The following is a 22,218-nucleotide window of genomic DNA, read 5'->3' on the forward strand; positions in this document are numbered from 1 at the left end:
TCCATTTTCTTGCACTTGTTTAATGGTTAAGAGTTTGATAGCTAATTAATAGTTGTAAATTATGGGATTGATAATTGATTGATTTTTTACAGCATGTTAATCTTGTGGTGTTTTGTCCTTAAAGGTTTTTCACCTACTAAAGAAGCTAAAGGCTACTAAAGGCTACTAAAGACAGCTAATGACAGCTAAAGAAACTAAAGTCTATTAACACTGCTAAAGACTGCTAAAAAGACTAAAGAAGAAAAAAGAAGCTGTTTCTTTGTTGGAAAAACTGTTGCAAACTAAAGGAAAATAAAAGGAAAAAGTAACTACGGTCTGGTCTTTTGAGTGAAATCCAGAAGCCACATTCAGCATTGGTACATCCCTTCAAGTGTGGGATAAGCACAGCGAAAAAAGCAAAACACTTGACAGTTGTTGTATGCACACTGTGTCGAGCGGAAATGGCCTATCATAGCAGAACAACGGCTATGAAGGAACATTTGAAAAGAAAACACCCGGCAGCGTTCTTGCCATCACCATCAACTAGTCAATCGTCCGCGTGAGTATACATTGTCATCATTACACAAAATCATGAATGTGTCATTTGTATCTGCGTTGTAAATTCATAAACTAAAACACTGTTTCGCTCTGAGAGGCGCGTTTGGCATGCCTGTTCAGTGTTTACAAAGACGCGCTCCTCTTTAACGCTAACGTTAATTAGTTGTGCAAATACCTTTTACAACATTAACAGTTACATATACTATATACAAACCAACAATTAACTTTCACTTTAATCATACTATCATTGTTGTGTTATTAAGCAAAATAAGCAATACTTTTACTTTTGTTGAAATGTTTACACTGTTACAGAATATTTCGTTTTGCACTTTTTTGTATTGGATGTTTATCTTTATTTTTGCACATTTTAAAGCAAAATAAGCGATACTTTTACTTTAGAAATGCTTATACTATTGCAGAATATTAAGATTTGCACTGGATGTTTACTTTTATATTTGCACATTAAAAAGCAAATAAGCTACTTTTAATTTTGTTAAATGTTAAAAGTTTTAAATGTTTACATTGTTACAGAATATTTTGTCATGTTGTTGTCAATGTTGACTGAGTGGCCATACTTTTTTTTTTGTATATAAAAGTCATGCCTTTTGAAAAAACTGGCCAACATTTATTTTTTCATCTTCATTTTAAATAAAAAAAAATAATCGGTAAAAGGAAAAATAATCTATAGATTAATCGAAAAAAATAATCTATAGATTAACCGATTAATCGAAAAAATAATCTATAGATTAATCGATAGAAAAATAATCGTTAGCTGCAGCCTTAATATGTATACATAATATATGTATATATATATATGTATACATATATGTGTGTGTGTGTGTGTGTGTGTGTGTGTGTGTGTGTGTGTGTGTGTATATTTGTATGTATGTAGTGTATGAATAATATAAATGATTGTACTTTCAAGTCCACAGATCAATTAATCACGTCTTTAGGGCCAAAACAACTGCAAATATATCCAACTTGAAGTGTGTCTGGATGTTTAACTGAGAATAAAGTTGCTTTCCTCTTCTTTTTTTACTCTTTGAGCGCTCGTTAGTTGTTTTGGTGAATAGTTATCGTTCCTGGCGTCCGGCAGACAAAGAACAAAAAGCCGAGCTAACGAGCTGCAGTGTAATGCACGGAAATAATGAGGGCGCGAACGGTCATGAAGTGAAATCTGGACGGGTGGTGGTCTCCATTCACACCGCCTCCTGCTGGCGGCTCAGCATCTGTCGCTGGTGGATGGAGGGGAGGTGGAGGAGAGGCTTGATGGGTTATGAACAACAAACAACATCAGAGGGCGGAATTGGCTGAGCTGCGCTCACTGTGGACTCTGTAGGCTCTGTGCAGGATTAAAAAGACGACTAACTATTCCGCTTGTTGTTTTTTCATCAGAGTGAGTCATTGTGACGCGTTCATGATCAAATCTCCCCCTGTTAATTTCTGTGCAGACGTGAACGACAATGTTCCTTTCTTCCTCTCGTCCACTTACGAGGCCACCGTTCCTGAGGGCGCGGAGGTCGGCACGTCGGTGGCTCAGGTGTCGGCCATCGACCTGGACTCGGGCCTGCACGGCATGGTGAGAACGCCCCCGAAACGCCACGACCGCCACCTCCGGCGTCTTCACGTCAGCATGTCTTTCTTCCTCCGTCCAGGTCCGCTACACCATCCTGAAGGACGAGAGCGGCGACTCGCAGCTCTTCAGCATCGACCGACGCAGCGGCGCCATCACCACCCGGGCCTCCTTCGACCGCGAGCAGAAAGCCTCCTACCTGATCGAGGTGCAGTCGCAGGACGGCTCCGAGTCGGCAAGACCGGGCCAGCAGGACCAGCCCAACACTGGTAACTGTCAGGTTCAAACACTGATGACATCTATTAAACAAGACAAGAGGCAAAGAATTAAACAGAGACAGAATTCAATTTGGACTCAATATTGAGGAGAGTCGTCTGTACACTGTACCCTTTACAGTATCTCAGCACGCTCTGCCAAAATATTGCACACCTCCTTCTTTTATTTTGGACCCTCCCCGACCACATGGCTACCACTGCTTCCAAAGGACAAAGGTTCGTAAAAAATACAAACCCCGTTTCCATATGATTTGGGAAATTGTGTTAGATGTAAATATAAACGGAATACAATGATTTGCAAATCCTTTTCAACCCATATTCAATTGAATGCACTACAAAGAAAACATATTTGATGTTCAAACTCATAAACCTTATTTTTTTTTTTAGAATTTCATGGCTGCAAACGTGCCAAAGTAGTTGGGAAAGGGCATGTTCACCACTGTGTTACATGGCCTTTCCTTTTAACAACACTCAGTAAACGTTTGGGAACTGAGGAGACACATTTTTTAAGCTTCTCAGGTGGAATTCTTTCCCATTCTTGCTTGATGTACAGCTTAAGTTGTTCAACAGTCCGGTGGTCTCCGTTGTGCTATTTTAGGCTTCATAAAGCGCCACACATTTTCAATGGGAGACAGGTCTGGACTACAGGCAGGTCAGTCTAGTACCCGCACTCTTTTACTATGAAGCCACGTTGATGTAACACGTGGCTTAGCATTGTCTTGCTGAAATAAGCAGGGGCGTCCATGGTAACGTTGCTTGGATGGCAACATATGTTGCTCCAAAACTTGTATGTACCTTTCAGCATTAATGGCGCCTTCACCGATGTGTAAGTTACCCATGTCTTGGGCACTAACAGATGTCGGCTTTTACACTTTGCGCCTATAATAATCTGGATGGTTCTTTTCCTCTTTGGTCCGGAGGACACGACGTCCACAGTTTCCAAAAACAATTTGAAATGTGGACTCGTCAGACCACAGAACACTTTTCCACTTTGTATCAGTCCATCTTAGATGAGCTCAGGCCCAGCGAAGCCGACGGCGTTTCTGGGTGTTGTTGATAAACGGTTTTCGCCTTGCATAGTAGAGTTTTAACTTGCACTTACAGATGTAGCGACCAACTGTAGTTACTGACAGTGGGTTTCTGAAGTGTTCCTGAGCCCATGTGGTGATATCCTTTACACACTGATGTCGCTTGTTGATGCAGTACAGCCTGAGGGATGGAAGGTCACGGGCTTAGCTGCTTACGTGCAGTGATTTCTCCAGATTCTCTGAACCCGTTGATGATATTACGGACCGTAGATGGTGAAATCCCTAAATTCCTTGCAATAGCTGGTTGAGAAAGGTTTTTCTAAAACTGTTCAACAATTTGCTCACGCATTTGTTGACAAAGTGGTGACCCTCGCCCCATCCTTGTTTGTGAATGACTGAGCATTTCATGGAATCTACTTTTATACCCAATCATGGCACCCACCTGTTCCCAAGTAGCCTGTTCACCTGTGGGATGTTAATAATAAGTGTTTGATGAGCATTCCTCAACTTTATCAGTATTTATTGCCACCTTTCCCAACTTCTTTGTCACGTGTTGCTGGCATCAAATTCTAAAGTTAATGATTATTTGCAAAAAAAAAAATGTTTATCAGTGCAGTGATTTGTTATTTGTTGTCTTTGTAGCATATTCAACTGAATATGGGTTGAAAATGATTTGCAAATCATTGTATTCCGTTTATATTTACATCTAACACAATTTCCCAACTCATATGGAAACGGGGTTTGTAGATACGACCTCTGCTGGTCGTAACCAAGCTCTACATTTTGACTCAAAAATGTCCATAGAATAGTTCACAAGTACAAACCATACTTGCCAAATGTATTTCATATGCTGTAAACCTAGTTCATAGTTGTTAGTTTCCTTTAATGCCAAACAAACACATACCAATCGTTGGTTAGAAGGCGATCGCCGAATAAGTCCTCGCTTTCTCCCGTGTCGCTGGCTGTCGTGTCGTTTTCGTCGGTTTCGCTTGCATACGGTTCAAACCGATATGGCTCAATAGCTTCAGTTTCTTCAATTTCGTTTTCGCTACCTGCCTCCACGCTACAACCATCCGTTTCAATACATGCGTAATCTGTTGAATCGCTTAAGCCGCTGAAATCAGAGTCTGAATCCGAGCTAATGTTGCTATAGCTTGCTGTTATTTCAGCCATGTTTGTTTGTATTCACAATGTGACGTCACAGGAAAATGGACGGGTGTTTATAACGATGGTTAAAATCAGGCACTTTGAAGCTTTTTTTAGGGATATTGCGTGATGGGTAAAATTTTGAAAAAAACTTCGAAAAATATAATAAGCCACTGGGAACTGATTTTTAATGGTTTTAACCATTCTGAAATTGTGATAATGTTCCCCTTTAAACGACTTCTAAAAAAGCGGAGCCTATATACATCTGTTATCAACAACTACAGACCAATTTCAAATCCACCATTCATAAGTAAAATAATTGAGAAAGTTGTCCTCCAACAACTAAATCACTTCTTGGCTTCTACTGGCTGCCACAACAACTTCCAGTCAGGATTTCGACCTCTTCATAGCACAGAGAAGACCCTTCTTAAAGTTCTAAATGACATCCGTCTAAACACAGACTCTGGCAGAACTTCAGTATTAATGCTATTGGACCTCAGTGCTGCATTTGACACTGTTGACCACTCAATACTTTTGGACAGGTTGGAAAACTGGGTGGGGATCTCAGGCACAGTTTTAAGCTGGTTCAAGTCATATCTACAAGATAGGAACTATTTTGTTTCCATTGGTGACTTTGTATCAGAACCAACCAACGTAACGTGTGGAGTACCCCAAGGTTCTATCCTGGGGCCGACTTTATTTAACATCTATATGCTCCCACTAGGACAAATCATGCAAAATAATAACATTGACCATCATTACTATGCCGATGACACCCAAATCTATGTAGCGCTATCACCAAATGACTATCGCCCCATAGATCTTCTGTGCCAGTGCATTGAGCAAGTCAAACACCGGATGTGCCAGAATTTCCTACAACTAAATGAAGATAAAACTGAGATAAATTGTTTTTGGTGCTAAAAAAGAAGGGTTTAAAACATACTTGCCAACCTTGAGACCTCCGATTTCGGGAGGTGGGGGGTGAGGGGGCGTGGTCGGGGTGGGGCAGGGGCGTGGTTGGGGGCGGGGCTAAGAGGGGAGGAGTATATTTACAGCTAGAATTCACCAAGTCAAGTATTTCATATATATAAGAAATACTTGACTTTCAGTGAATTCTAGCTATATATATATATATATATATATATATATATATATATATATATATATATATATATATATATATATATATATATATATATATATATAAAAGAAATACTTGAATTTCAGTGTTCATTTATTGACACATATACACACACATAACACTCATCTACTCATTGTTGAGTTAAGGGTTGTATTGTCCATCCTTGTTCTATTCTCTGTCACTATTTTTCTAACCATGCTGAACACCCTTTCGCAGGTACCCAGAAAGGTTTCGAGTACCACCAAAAAAACTGAATCTCTGAAGACAGTATAAAAATCTGTGTTAAAGGTGTACAAATACTGTTTGTATAATAAGCATGTTATTTTTTACAAATGAGGGTTAAGAGTTCAGTACTAAAAAAAAAAAAAGAAAAGAATGTGGCTTAAGTACAGTTCTTTAATCGAGCTGCTGCATTTTTTGGTTGGGTTGTTTATTTATTTTGAGTAACTTCTATACATTTCTAAAAGGGGAGGAATGTAATAGAGTGATCTATGTTTGTCTGTTGCCATCTCCTGGTGAATGTTGGCTATAGCGTACTGGGGTTACTTTTTGGTTGGCCAACGATTTACGTGGTGTTGCGCACCTGACGTCACTCAGGTCCGCATGGAGCTGGAGGGGGCATGGCTTTCAGCTCCGCCTGAATTTTGGGAGATTTTCGGGAGAAAATTTGTCCCGGGAGGTTTTCGGGAGAGGCGCTGAATTTCGGGAGTCTCCCGGAAAATCCGGGAGGGTTGGCAAGTATGGTTTAAAATCATCCCAACACCTTCAATCACTGTCCCTGAAAACCTCAAATAAAGCCAGAAATCTTGGGGTTATTTTAGATTCTGATTTACATTTCGACAGTCACATCAAATCAGTAACAAACTCGGCCTACTATCACCTCAAAAATGTAACAAGACTTAGAGGGCTCATGTCAGCTCAAGACTTAGAAAAACCTGTACATGCCTTTATTACCAGGAGGCTAGACTATTGTAATGGTCTCCTTGCAGGTCTTCCCAAAAAAAACTGTCAGGCAGCTGGAGCTTGTTCAGAACGCTGCTGCTAGAGTTCTAACAAAGACCAAAAAATGTGAGCACATGACACCAATTCTTAAATCCTTACATTGGCTCCCTGTACATCAGAGAATTGATTTCAAAATCCTCCTGCTCACATATAAATCACTACCGTATTTTTCGGACTATAAGTCGCAGTTTTTTTCATAGTTTGGCCGGGCTCCAGTGCGACTTATATGTTTTTTTTCCTTTTTCATTATGCATTTTCGGCAGGTGCGACTTATACTCCGAAAAATACGGTACATGGTCTAGGGCCGAAGTATATCGCCGATATGCTCCCACTATATAAGCCCCCTAGATCAGTGTTTTTCAACCTTTTTTGAGCCAAGGCACATTTTTTTCATTGAAAAAATACGAAGGCACTCCACCAGCAGAAATGTTAAAAAATGAAAATCCACCAGGTTGTCTTTTTTTTTAGTTTGTAGTGCTTTAGTTCCTGTCTTGCGCTGTTATTTTGGTGAGCCTTCCTGTTTTGTTGGTGTTTTCCTGTAGCAGCTTCACGTCTTCCTTTGAGTGCTATTGCCTGACCTGCTTTGTATTGGCAATCAAGACTATTTCAGTTGTGCGGACGCTATCCTTCTTTGTGGGGACATTGTTGATTGTCATGTCATGTACGGACACACACTGTAAGTCTTTGCTGTCGTCCAGCATTCTGTTTTTGTTAAGCATGTAGCCAGTTCAGTTTTACTTACGTTTTGCATAGCCATCCCTATGCTTCAGTGCCTTTTCCTACAAGACTTGCCTTTTGTTCATTTTTGTTTTAAGCATTACGTACCTTTTTACCTTCACACTATCTCCCGCTGTGCTCTGCATATTGGGATCACGACAAACCATCCTCGACGCGTTCCGACTTCTGCAAAGCTATTAACTACCTGCTGCCATCTACTGGAGTACTACATGGTTACCCTGCCAAGCACGATACGGCACAGACACTAGACAGGGGCACATTATTATAGTTATTGATTTGCAAAAGATATTTTTTGGACCAATTAGGTGAAGTTGCATAATTTCCCATGGCTTTCCCCCTTGCACAGTAGAGTTTTACGAGCCTTCTTCTTGGTAGGTTTCAAAGACAGCTTTTGTCTTCTTGCCTGGAACTCAAAGTTTTTTGTGATATCTTACAAACAATTATTCTAACAGGAACACTCCCAGAACGCCACCTCGCATGTTCATAGTCATTCTCATTGACGTCCCCACTGGGTTGTGAGTTTTTCCTTGCCCTTATGTGGGATCTGATCCGAGGATGTCGTTGTGGCTTGTGCAGCCCTTTGAGACACTGGTGATTTAGGGCTATATAAATAAACATTCATTGATTTATGTTCCTGATCAAAGCTCCGTCCGTTTCAGACACGGCGTACGTCAGGATCTTCGTCACCGACGTCAACGACAACGCTCCGACGTTTGCCCGCCCGGTGTACGAGGTGAGCGTGGAGGAGGACAAGGAGGTGGGCTACCTGCTCATCACCGTCACCGCCAACGATGAAGACGAAGGTCAGTGGACTCTTCCCCTCTCTTACAAACCCAGTTTCTATATGAGTTGGGAAATTGTGTTAGATGTAAATATAAACAGAATACAATGATTTGCAAATCCTTTTCAACCCATATTCAATTGAATGCACTACAAAGACAACATATTTGATGTTCAAACTCATAAACTTTTTTTTTTTTGCAAATAATAATAAACTTAGAATTTCATGGCAGCAACACGTGCCAAAGTAGTTGGGAAAGGGCATGTTCACCACTGTGTTACATGGCCTTTCCTTTTAACAACACTCAGTAAACGTTTGGGAACTGAGGAGACCAACATTTGAAGCATTTTAGGTGGAATTCTTTCCCATTTTTGCTTGATGTACAGCTTAAGTTGTTCAACAGTCCGGGGGTCTCCGTTGTGGTATTTTAGGCTTCATAATGCGCCACACATTTTCAATGGGAGACAGATCTGGACTACAGGCAGGCCAGTCTAGTACCCGCACTCTTTTACTATGAAGCCACGTTGATGTAACACGTGGCTTGGCATTGTCTTGCTGAAATAAGCAGGGGCGTCCATGGTAACATTGCTTGGATGGCAACATATGTTGCTCCAAAACCTGTATGTACCTTTCAGCATTAATGGCGCCTTCACCGATGTGTAAGTTACCCATGTCTTGGGCACTAATACACCCCCATACCATCACAGATGCTGGCTTTTACACTTTGCGCCTATAACAATCCGGATGGTTCTTTTCCTCTTTGGTCCGGAGGACACGACTTCCACAGTTTCCAAAAACAATTTGAAATGTGGACTCGTCAGACCACCGAACACTATTCCACTTTGTATCAGTCCATCTTAGATGAGTTCAGGCCCAGCAAAGCCGACCGCGTTTCTGGGTGTTGTTGATAAACGGTTTTCGCCTTGCATAGGAGAGTTTTAACTTGCACTTACAGATGTAGCGACCAACTGTAGTTACTGACAGTGACTTTCTGAAGTGTTTCCTGAGCCCATGTGGTGATATCCTTTACACACTGATGTCGCTTGTTGATGCAGTACAGCCTGAGGGATCGAAGGTCACGGGCTTAGCTGCTTACGTGCAGTGATTTCTCCAGATTCTCTGAACCCTTTGATGATATTACGGACCGTAGATGGTGAAATCCCTAAATTCCTTGCAGTAGCTGGTTGAGAAAGGTTTTTCTTAAACTGTTCAATTTGCTCACGCATTTGTTGACAAAGTGGTGACCTTTGCCCCATCCTTGTTTGTGAATGACTGAGCATTTCATGGAATCTACTTTTATACCCAATCATGGCACCCACCTGTTCCCAATTTGCCTGTTCACCTGTGGGATGTTCCAAATAAGTGTTTGATGAGCATTCCTCAACTTTATCAGTATTTATTGCCACCTTTCCCAACTATCCATCCATCCATCCATCCATTTTCTACCGCTTATTCCCTTCGGGGTCGCCGGGGACGCTGGAGCCTATCTCAGCTACCATCGGGCGGAAGGCGGGGTACACCCCGGACAAGTCGCCACCTCATCGCAGGGCCAACACAGATAGACAGACAACATTCACACTCACATGGTGGTATCATCCAAAACTAATGTAAAGTATCAAACAACAGAAGAATAAGTGATTATTACATTTTAACAGAAGTGTAGATAGAACACGTTAAAAGAGAAAGTAAGCAGATATTAACAGCGTTCAAAAACAAGAAAAAAATATACAAAAATGAGGGGTATTTTATTTGAACTTAGCAAAATTATCTGCCAATAGAACAAGAAAATTTGGCTTGTCAAGACTTTCCAAAACAAGTAAAATTAGCTAACCTCAATGAACCCAGAAATACCTTAAAATAAGTATATTCTCACTAATAACAAGTGCACTTTTCTTGGTAGTTAAAAAAAAGACACCTTTTTGCTCAATATGTTGAAAAATATCATTAAATGAAGTAAATGCTGCTAGTGCCATTATCTTGACATAATGATATGCGCTCGGCATCATGATTTTTTTTTCATGCTTGAAATAAGAAATTATTACTTTAAAAATGTAGTTTTATACTTGTGAGTGTTGATGACACAGCTTTGCAACACTTGATATTCTAATTTCAAGCATGTTTTACTCAATATAGGTCATAAAATCTCAGCAACAAGCTGTAATATCTTACTGAGATCATTTAGGACCAAAACCCTTAAAACAAGTAAAAGACTCTAACATAAAATCTGCTTAGTGAGAAGAATTATCTTATCAGACAGAAAATAATCAAATATCACCCTTATTTGAGATATTTAATCTTACTTAGATTTCAGTTTTTGCAGTGTATATCTCCTGCCTCGAAAGAAAATAATGTTTGCCATGGCGCCCTAATATATGCCTTGACCTTAAAAAGTTCAGATTTGAGGCCTGCATATCCAATACATATTATCTAAAGACGTGTAGATAGAGATTAAAATCACCCTAGGTCCCCTATAAGTATATTTTTGTAACTTGGTTTCCGTCGACCTTCTCCAAGCTGCGCGATGAAACCCGGCAGCCGTCACCTCCCTGCCGCTGCTCGTTAGCGAGCGCCGTCGCCGCTCCCTTGAGCCAGATAGTTTTGATGTTTGCCTCTTTGTTTGTGTTTGTCCCTCGCTCCTCGTCCTCCTCCACTCTCTGCCAATAAGCAGCAGGAGGGCCCAAATCAACAAAACAAGCGTTGCTCGCTCCGTCTCTCCTCGTCTTAATGACGTCGGGTTTGCTTTCACTCGCAGCCTCAAGTGAAGGAAAGTGACATTTGCTTGTTTCTCGTTCTCCGGCCTATCGAAAAACACGTTGGTACCACGTTGACGTCAACTGTTCGGACTCTCCGAGGCGTAGGTCATGTTGCGTTTGACCAGACTTCCCTCCCAGGGAAGTAAAAGTCACTGGTCAATCCCAAGTTCTTTCGATGACATATATGCTGAGTAAGAAGGACCATCAAGACAGAATAGGAATATTATCAAGTGTTACTGAAGCTTCAGGAGAACCAGCCCAGACCAATACAGTCATACCGTCATCTCGGGATGGTCTAACATCCCAACGGAAAAAAACTACTTCTTGAAAAGGAAAGCAGTCCCCCCCAGAAAGGAATGCCTCTCCCTTCCCCAACACCGATAAGGCAAGGAGGGGGATGTATCTTCTTCACATTCCAATGTCTAAAACACTAAACCAGGGGTCGGCAACCCGCGGCTCTGGAGCCGCATGCGGCTCTTTGATCACTCTGATGCGGCTCAGCAGCTCACTTGCTGAACTCCCCAATTTTCCCGTGAGACTTCCGGATTATAGTGCCTCTCGCAGAAAACTCCCGGGATTGATATTCACCGATTTTCACCCTTAAAGCTATAATAAGGGCGTGCCGTGATGGTACAACATTTGACGCCCTCTACAATCTGTATTGACAGCGTGCCAGCCCAACACTTGTTATACAATATACATCTTCTGCTTGCACACGTATGTGACAGCAAGGCATACTTGGTCAACAGCCACACAGCTTACACTGACGGTGGTCATATAAAACAACTTTAACACTCTTACTAATAATGCGCCACACTTTGAACCAAAACCAAACAAGAATGACAAACACATTTCGGGAGAACATCTGCACCTTAACACAACATAAACACAACAGAACAAACACCCAGAATCCCATGCAGCCCTGACTCTTCCGGGCTACATTATACACCCCTGCTACCACCAAACCCCGCCCCCACCCCAACCCTGCTCCCTCACACATCAACCCCCCCAATGGGAGCCGCAATTTTTTTTTGAAATTTTAAATAAAATAACACTGTATACAAAGTTTTTTATTTGCTTTGTATAAACCAGGGGTCTCAGACACGCTGCCCACACCTTTATGTGGAATTTGAAAGCTGGTGCGGCACGCTGGTTTTAAATGAATGGCTCAGCGTCATGCGCGACGTGATGGTACAGCATATAGCACTCACTACAGCCAGCGTGCTTGATCAACCACCCTTTATATGGGGCTTCCGCTTGCTCACGTAGGTGACAGCAAGGCATACTTGGTCAACAACCACACAGGTCACACTGACGGAGGCGGTATAAAAAAAACAAAAACTTTAACACTCTTACTAATAATGCGCCACACTGTGAACCCACACCAAACAAGAATGACAAACACATTTCGGGAGAACATCTGCACCGTAACACAACATAAACACAACAGGACAAATACCCAGAATCCCATGCAGCCCTAACTCTTCCGGGATACATTATACACCCCCGCTACCAAACCCCGCCCACCTCAACTGACGCACAGAGGGGGGGGAGTGGGGGGAGGGGGTTGATGTGTGAGGGAGCAGGCTTGGGGTGGGGGCGGGGTTTGGTGGTAGCAGGGGTGTATAATGTAGCCCGGAAGAGTCAGGGCTGCATGGGATTCTGGGTGTTTGTTCTGTTGTGTTTATGTTGTGTTAAGGTGCAGATGTTCTCCCGAAATGTGTTTGTCATTCTTGTTTGGTTTTGGTTCAAAGTGTGGCGCATTATTAGTAAGAGTGTTAAAGTTGTTTTATATGGTCACCGTCAGTGTAACCTGTGTGGCTGTTGAGCAAGTATGCCTTGCTGTCACTTACGTGTTCAAGCAGAAGATGTATATTGTATAACAAGTGTTGGGCTGGCACGCTGTCAATACAGATTGTAGAGGGCGTCAAATGTTGTACCATCACGGCACGCCCTTATTATAGCTTTAAGGGTGAAAATCGGTGAATATCAATCCCGGGAGTTTTCTGCGAGAGGCACTGAAATCCGGAAGTCTCACGGGAAAATTGGGGGGTTCAGCAAGTAAGCTGCTGAGCCGCATCAGAGTGATCAAAGAGCCGCATGCGGCTCCGGAGCCGCGGGTTGCCGACCCCTGTCCTATGTCCAGGGACGTATGTCATGGGTTTATGAACATTAAGAAAATGACAAAAGATTTTGTGATAATAAAAATATCAACTATATACGGCTCTTGTACTTAGTAGTGTTACAATAGAGGTCTGTGCAGATCCACCCATGTCATTTGTTTACATTCAGGAGCGCGAGCTGAGTGGGATCTGAGCCGAGGATGTCGTTGTGGCTTGTGCAGCCCTTTGAGACACTCGTGATTTAGGGCTATATAAGTAAAAGCCTTCTCCCTGCAGCTATAGCCGCCCTAATCAGCAGGCCCGGCCGAGCTGTCTGACAAGCCTGTAAATGTGTTGGTCATGTATTATGTCTTTTTCTTATTTTTGTTTGTGATGTGTAATGTCTATTGTTCAAATGTACGGCAGTGAAAATGAATTTCCCCAACGGGGACCAATAAATCTAAATCAAATCAATCAAACATTGATTGATTGATTGATTGATTGATTGATTGAATAGCTTGCTGTTAGCGGTTAGCTATCGTATCTTCCTACGGTGTGTAGTGAAGCATGTTTAGCTATTCCTGGTCCTGCAGGGATGATACTTGTAAGAAACGTACTTTATTTGTCACCACGGAGGCGAGGATTAGTGATTTAGAAGTACCGTATTTTCCGGACCACAGGGCATACTTGCCAACCCTCCCGGATTTTCCGGGAGACTCCCGAAATTCAGCGCCTCTCCCGAAAACCTCCCGGGACAAATTTTCTCCCGAAAATCTCCCGAAATTCAGGCGGACCTGAGTGAGCCTGTTTTCACGTCCGCTTTCCCACAATATAAACAGCATGGCTGCCCAATCACGTTATAACTGTAGAATGATGGAGGGCGAGGTCTTGGTTTCTTATGTGGGTTTATTGTTAGGCAGTTTCATTAACGTCCTCCCAGCGCGGAAACAACACACAACAGCAGTCACGTTTTTGTCTATCGTAAAGCAGTTCGTCTGCCGTAAACAGCAATGTTGTGACACTCTTAAACAGGACAATACTGCCATCTACTGTACATTCATATGTGACAATAACATCTAGGGCTTTTAGAGAGTGCAGTGCACAACTGCGCACACAACAAGGAGACGAAGCAGGATGCATCATCAGAGAGGGTGTTCAGCATGGTTAGAAAAATAGTGACAGAGAATAGAACAAGGATGGACAATTCAACCCTTAACAATATATATACATATATATATAAAGTAATATATGTATGTATGTATATATATATATATATATATATATATATATATATATATATATATATATTGGGACGGCGTGGCGCAGTGGAAGAATGGCCGTGCGCGACCCGAGGGTCCCTGGTTCAATCCCCACCTAGTACCAACCTCGTCATGTCCGTTGTGTCCTGAGCAAGACACTTCACCCTTGCTCCTGATGGGTGCTGGTTAGCGCCTTGCATGGCAGCTCCCTCCATCAGTGTGTGAATGTGTGTGTGAATGGGTAAATGTGGAAGTAGTGTCAAAGCGCTTTGAGTACCTTGAAGGTAGAAAAGCGCTATACAAGTACAACCCATTTATTATTTATCATTTATATATATATAAAATAAAATATATATATATATATATATATACATATATATATATAAAATAAAAAATAAAAATATATATATAGCTAGAATTCACTGAAAGTCAAGTATTTCTTTTATTTATATATATATGTGTGTATGAAATACTTGACTTGGTGAATTCTAGCTGTAAATATACTCCTCCCCTCTTCACCACGCCCCCGCCCCACCCCCGAACACGCCCCCCCACCTCCCGAAATCAGAGGTCTCAAGGTTGGCAAGTATGCCATAGGGCGCACCGGATTATAAGGCGCATTAAAGGAGTCATATTATGATTTTTTTCCAAATGTAAAAGACTTCCTTGTGGTCTACATAACATGCAATGGTGGTTCTTTGGTCAAAATGTTGCATAGATGTTGTTTTACAGATCATCTTCAAGCCGCTTTCTGACAGTCACTTCCGGATGCGCCGTTTTGTGGGCGGTCTTATTTACGTGGCTCACCTTTTGCAGCGTCTTCTCCCCGTCATCTTTGTTGTAGCGGTGTAGCGTGCAAGGATGGGAGTGGAAGAAGTGTCAAAAGATGGCGCTAACTGTTTTAATGACATTCAGACTTTACTTCAGTCAATAACCGAGCAGCATCTTCTTATCAGTGGCTCACTAGTGCAACAACACCGGAAATGTGTCCCGTGAAAAACCGTCTGACCGGAACTCTCTAATAACTAAAGTTCCTTGGGTGAATAATGTAAACTCACTACACCGGTATGTTTTAGTGCTTTCATGGCCCCTCTAAGGCGCTTTGTGCAATGGACGTCGAGTGGATCTAGCATAATATAGTGAAAGTCCAGTCCATAGTGGATCTAACACAATAGTGATTTTTCTCTTTCTGTCAAGACGAGGACTATGGTGTGTTTGTTTTCCCGAGATGCAAGTAAAGCTGGACTGGTCATGGCGTGAAGGTAAATACATATTTATTTATAACACTCAAAGGAACAAAAAGCGCGCTCAAGGCGGATGTACAAACTTGACTAACGAAACAAAAAGACTTGCACGTGGGCAAAAAACTGTGAATAATTAAACAAAAAACACTAACTGTGGCATTAATAGAAAAAAACTTACTTGGACATGGCATGAAGTGCGCAGAGGTAAAAGTGTGACAGGGGCATGAATCCGGGATTTCGCCAGGACGACGAACTGAAAGCAATGAACTTAAATACTTCCTACATGATTAACGAAAACAGGTGCGTGACTCAAAACGTGAAACAGGTGCGTGACGTGACAGGTGAAAACTAATGGGTTGCTATGGTGACAAAACAAAACAAAAGTGCACAAAAAGTCCAAAAACAAAACCGAACATGACTAAAACAAAACATGATCACACAGACATGACACTTTCTTCTTGTTATGGGACATTCATCCTCCACTGTTGCCATTTCTAATATAAAGTAGTGTAAAGTTCTTACTTATATCTGTCAGTAAACTCACCATGAAAGCGCTAAAACATACCGGTGTAGTGAGTTTACATTATTCACCCAAGGAACTTTAGTTATTAGAGAGTTCCGGTCGGACGTTTTTTCACGGGACAAATTTCCGGTGTTGTTGTTGTTTCCGGATGAGGAGATGCTGCTCCGTTATTGATTGAAGTAAAGTCTGAATGTCATTAAAACAGTTAGCTCCGTCTTTTGACACTTCTTCCACTCCCGTCCTTGCACGCTACACCGCTACAACAAAGATGGCGGGGAGAAGACGCTGCCGAAGGTGAGCCACGTAAATAAGACCGCCCGCATCCGGAAGCGACTGTCAGAAAGCGGCTTGAAGATGATCTGTAAAACATCATCTATGCCAGTGATTTTCAACCTTTTTTGAGCCGCGGCACACTTTTTACATTTACAAAATCCTGCGGAACACCACCAACCAAAACGACACAAAATGACACTCTAACACAGTATATAATACATATAGTTACGGTAATAATATAGTTTGTAAATGTATTTATACTCACCTAGTGTGAAACTTTACAAGCTCACAGTATTAATGTTTGTGTGGGACTTTTTTGATTTAGTTACGAATTCAGCAACAAGGTAGCTAGCTTTGAGGGCTCTCTCGTTTACCTTTGAGGTTTTTCTCTGAAAAGTTGCTCATTGTTTGTACGTAAGCGTACAAAAATAGTCCATCGGCTTGTTTTGAAAGGAAGGGTGTTTCGTTTGGAGATGGCGTTTAAGCTTGCTTGGCACAATGGCGCTATTGGATAGCTCCTTTCTTTTACCATGAATTGATTAACGTGGACTCCAACTTAAACAAGTTCAATCAATCAATGTCAATCAATGTTTATTTATATAGCCCTAAATCACAAGTGTCTCAAAGGGCTGCACAAGCCACAACGACATCCTCTGTACAAAGCCCACATAAGGGCAAGGAAAAACTCACCCCAGTGGGACGTCGATGTGAATGACTATGAGAAACCTTGGAGAGGACCGCATATGTGGGTAACCCCCCCCCCTCTAGGGGAGACCGAATGCAATGGATGTTGAGTGGGTCTGACATAATATTGCGAGAGTCCAGTCCATAGTGGATCCAACATAATAGTAAGAGTCCAGTCCATAGTGGGGCCAGCAGGAGACCATCCCGAGCGGAGACGGGTCAGCAGCGCAGAGATGTTCCCAGCCGATGCACAGGCGAGCAGATCAACTGGTCTAAAAGGGGGGTCTATTTAAAGGCTAGAGTATACAAATGAGTTTTAAGATGGGACTTAAATGCTTCTACTGAGGTAGCATCTCTAATTGTTACCGGGAGGGCATTCCATAGTACTGGAGCCCGAATAGAAAACGCTCTATAGCCCGCAGACTTTTTTTGGGCTCTGGGAATCACTAATAAGCCGGAGTTCTTTGAAGGCAGATTTCTTGCCGGGACATATGGTACAATGCAATCGACAAGATAGGACGGAGCTAGACCGTGTAGTATTTTATACGTAAGTAGTAAAACCTTAAAGTCACATCTTAAGTGCACAGGAAGCCAGTGCAGGTGAGCCAGTATAGGTGTATATATATAGGTATATATGTATATAAAGATATATACAGTATAGGCTTAATATGATCAAACTTTCTTGTTCTTGTCAAAAGTCTAGCAGCCGCATTTTGTACCAATTGTAATCTTTTAATGCTAGACATAGGGAGACCTGAAAATAATAGGTTACAGTAGTCGAGACGAGACGTAACTAACGCATGAATAATGATCTCAGCGTCGCTAGTGGATAAAATAGAACGAATTTTAGCGATATTACGGAGATGAAAGAAGGCCGTTTTAGTAACACTCTTAATGTGTGATTCAAACGAGAGAGTTCGGTCGAAGATAATACCCAGATTCTTTACTGATTCGCCTTGTTGAAAAAGTTGAAGTTGAAAAACTTATTGGGGTGTTACCATTTAGTGGTCAATTGTACGGAATATGTACTGTACTGTGCAATCTACTAATAAAAGTTTCAATCAATCAATCAAAAACTCACCACACAGCAAGCACTGCGGAGTCGGTGCTGTCGCATCCCCGGTGAAAGTAAATCCAAATGAAAGATAGCTTTCGCTGTATTGCCTCAAGCTCACTGTCTTGTCTTTTTTATTTTGTCGACCACTCATACTAGGGCCTTCATCTGGGTCAGAATTTTGTCCAGGACCCCGTTTGGTAGTGCATAGAGCGAAACCCTGTGTCGGTGCGCGTACCGCTTTTAGAAAGTCACGTGACCGATCATGAGCGAACTGTGTCGCACTGACGCCTCCTCTGTGCCCTGTGAGCGGGTCTTTTCTACAGTCGGAGAAATAACGAAGAAGAGAAAGCGTCTAAAATTGAATACGTTGGAAAAACTGTTTTTTTTTAAAATAAAAATGTGTAAAAAAAAATAATAATAATAATTTCCAGGTCCACAAGCATCCTCATTCACAACACGTTCTCTTAGATTTCCATGTTATGATACATGTTCACATTATTTATTGACTGTATCTAAAAAAGACAAAAAATATATTTTTATTTAAATGAAGTTATGAAATAATCCTAAATTAAATACAATGACTTGGTTTATATTATTGTATATACTAGGTCAGTGGTTCTCAACCTTTTTTCAGCAATGTACCCCCTGTGATTTTTTTTTAAATTCAAGTACCCCCGAATCAGAGCAAAGCATTTTTGGTTGAAAAAAAAAAAGATGAAGTAAAATACAGCACTATGTCATCAGTTTCTGATTTATTAAATTGTATAACAGTGCAAAATATTGCTCATTTGTAGTGGTCTTTCTTGAACTATTTGGAAAAAAAGATAAAAATAACTAAAAACTTGTTGAAAAATAAACAAGTGATTCAATTATAAATAAAGATTTCTCCACATAGAAGTAATCATCAACTTAAAGTGCCCTCTTTGGGGATTGTATTAGAGACCCATCTGGATTCATGAACTTAATTCTAAACATTTCTTCACAAAAAAAAAATCTTTAACATCAGTATTTATGGAACATGTGCACAAAAAATCTAGCTGTCAACACTGAATATATAACGGTTCTTTTTGACAGACATTTTAGTGAGACACCTGAGCTTGTGCTTCACTGAGTTTATGAACTTACATTCATATTTTGTTGAAGTATTATTCAATAAATATATTTATAAAGGATTTTTGAATTGTTGCTAATTTTAGAATATTTTAAAAAAATCTCACGTACCCCTTGGCATACCTTCAAGTACCCCCAGGGGTACGCGTACCCCCATTTGAGAACCACTGTACTATGTCATAAAATCAGTGTCAGTTGAGTCGGTCCATAGGTTGCCTACGTACGTAACTTTGGGGACTTTGGGGAAATATATGTGCTGTATGAACTTTGGGGAGGTGAACGGTACTTTGGGCTGTGGGATTGAGTGTGTTGTGCAGGTGTTTGAGTTGTATTGGCGGGTTATATGGACGGGAGGGGGGAGGTGTTTGTTATGCGGGATTAATTTGTGACATATTAAATATAATCCTGGTTGTGTTGTGGCTAATAGAGTATATACAGGTAAAAGCCAGTAAATTAGAATATTTTGAAAAACTTGATTTATTTCAGTAATTGCATTCAAAAGGTGTAACTTGTACATTATATTTATTCATTGCACACAGACTGATGCATTCAAATGTTTATTTCATTTAATTTTGATGATTTGAAGTGGCAACAAATGAAAATCCAAAATTCCGTGTGTCACAAAATTAGAATATTACTTAAGGCTAATACAAAAAAGGGATTTTTAGAAATGTTGGCCAACCAGCAGATGACATGGCACCCCAAACCATCACTGATGGTGGAAACTTTACACTAGACTTCAGGCAACGTGGATCCTGTGCCTCTCCTGTCTTCCTCCAGACTCTGGGACCTCGATTTCCAAAGGAAATGCAAAATTTGCATGGTTGGGTGATGGTTTGGGGTGCCATGTCATCTGCTGGTGTCGGTCCACTCTGTTTCCTGAGATCCAGGGTCAACGCAGCCGTCTACCAGCAAGTTTTAGAGCACTTCATGCTTCCTGCTGCTGACCTCCTCTATGGAGATGGAGATTTCAAGTTCCAACAGGACTTGGCGCCTGCACACAGCGCAAAATCTACCCGTGCCTGGTTTACGTACCATGGTATTTCTGTTCTAAATTGGCCCGCCAACTCCCCTGACCTTAGCCCCATAGAAAATCTGTGGGGTATTGTGAAAAGGAAGATGCAGAATGCCAGACCCAAAAACGCAGAAGAGTTGAAGGCCACTATCAGAGCAACCTGGGCTCTCATAACACCTGAGCAGTGCCAGAAACTCATCGACTCCATGCCACGCCGCATTAACGCAGTAATTGAGGCAAAAGGAGCTCCAACCAAGTATTGAGTATTGTACATGCTCATATTTTTCATTTTCATACTTTTCAGTTGGCCAACATTTCTAAAAATCCCTTTTTTGTATTAGCCTTAAGTAATATTCTATCTATTCTATAATATTCTGTCTTGTGTTTATTTACTGTTTTAGTCATTCCCAGCTGAATATCAGGTCCCACCCGCCTCTCACAGCATCTTCCCTATCTGAATCGCTCCCACTTCACTCTTACTTTCCTCATCCACAAATCTTTCATCCTCGCTCAAATTAATGGGGAAATCGTCGCTTTCTCGGTCCGAATCGCTCTCGCTGCTGGTGGCCATGATTGTAAACAATGTGCAGATGTGAGGAGCTCCACAACTTGTGACGTCACGCGCATATCGTCTGCTACTTCCGGTACAGGCAAGGCTTTTTTTATCAGCGACCAAAAGTTGCGAACTTTATCGTCGATGTTCTCTACTAAATCCTTTCAGCAAAAATATGGCAATATCGCGAAATGATCAAGTATGACACATAGAATGGACCTGCTATCCCCGTTTAAATAAGAAAATCGCATTTCAGTAGGCCTTTAACTTTAACTTAACTAATTACTGCACGCTTGCAGGTGATCTCGACTCATTGGAGCGTTTTCCTTTTTTTTCATTGGTTATCAGAGCTGCTTTTTAACGTCATTGCATTTGTTGGTGTGACCTCATAATTCCTCATATCGGCCCGATCTGTCCAAAATAGGAGCTGTTTGTACTTTTAGTTCATGTGCTCGTCTTGATTTGGAGTTTGTTGAGATAATAAAAGGCAGAGCGCAGCATGGATGAACCCCCCCTCACCCCCCACCCCGCCTTCCTCTAAAGCTGATTAGGCTGCGCATCTCTTTGTCACCCTGTGTGATTTCAGCATCCTGCTCGGCCCTCCGAGTGGAAAATTTGCCGAACTAAGTGCGTCTGGTAATGAGATCAAAAGGCTGTTTAAAATTCTGCCGAGTCGGCTGTTCGACTCCAGTGTCGCCTGGAGCTTCAGTGCACACACACACACACACACACACACACACACTTAAACACATAAACACTTTCTCAAGCGCACACACATAGATACAGTCGCATACACACACTGAGTGGATGTGTTCTCTCACACACACACACACACACACACACTCCAAACTAAAGTGAAGTTGATCAAATGACGTACCGGCAATGTTTTAAGTCACATTTTAGCATTTGTGCATGTCTTCTTTTTTTTTTTTTTTTATGAATTTATTACCGTATTTTTCGGAGTATAAGTCGCTCCGGAGTATAAGTCGCACCGGCCGAAAATGCATAATAAAGAAGGAAAAAAACCATATATAAGTCGCACTGGAGTATAAGTCGCATTTTTGTGGAAATGTATTTGATAAAAGCCAACACCAAGAATAGACATTTGAAAGGCAATTTAAAATAAATAAAGAATAGTGAACAACAGGCTGAATAAGTGTACGTTATATGAGGCATAAATAACCAACTGAGAAGGTGCCTGGTATGTTAACGTAACATATTATGGTAAGAGTCATTCAAATAACTATAACATATAGAACATGCTATACGTTTACCAAACAAAAATACGGTAACTGTTTTTTTCCGACTATATGTTGCAAGCCAACAAAATCCGAGCTGCTGTCTGCAAATGGCCGCCTGACCGCACTTTGGACACCCCTGAAATAACTAATAATAGCTCACGTTGTCACCTATAACACAAAGCT

The 22,218-nt window shown here is 41.4% G+C and overlaps 1 protein-coding gene across 1 annotated transcript in view; it reads left to right on the top strand.

Moving 5' to 3' along the window:
- Positions 1 to 22,218, top strand: part of LOC133603496 (neural-cadherin) — a 422,478-nt gene that overhangs the window by 294,728 nt on the left and 105,532 nt on the right. The window contains exons 17-19 of the mRNA XM_072913050.1: positions 1,989 to 2,116; positions 2,193 to 2,379; positions 8,100 to 8,243. Coding sequence (XP_072769151.1) covers positions 1,989 to 2,116; positions 2,193 to 2,379; positions 8,100 to 8,243 — 459 coding nt within the window. The remainder of the gene's footprint in view (positions 1 to 1,988; positions 2,117 to 2,192; positions 2,380 to 8,099; positions 8,244 to 22,218) is intronic.

This window comes from Nerophis lumbriciformis, linkage group LG04, assembly GCF_033978685.3.
Source record: "Nerophis lumbriciformis linkage group LG04, RoL_Nlum_v2.1, whole genome shotgun sequence".
Lineage (NCBI taxonomy): Eukaryota > Metazoa > Chordata > Actinopteri > Syngnathiformes > Syngnathidae > Nerophis > Nerophis lumbriciformis.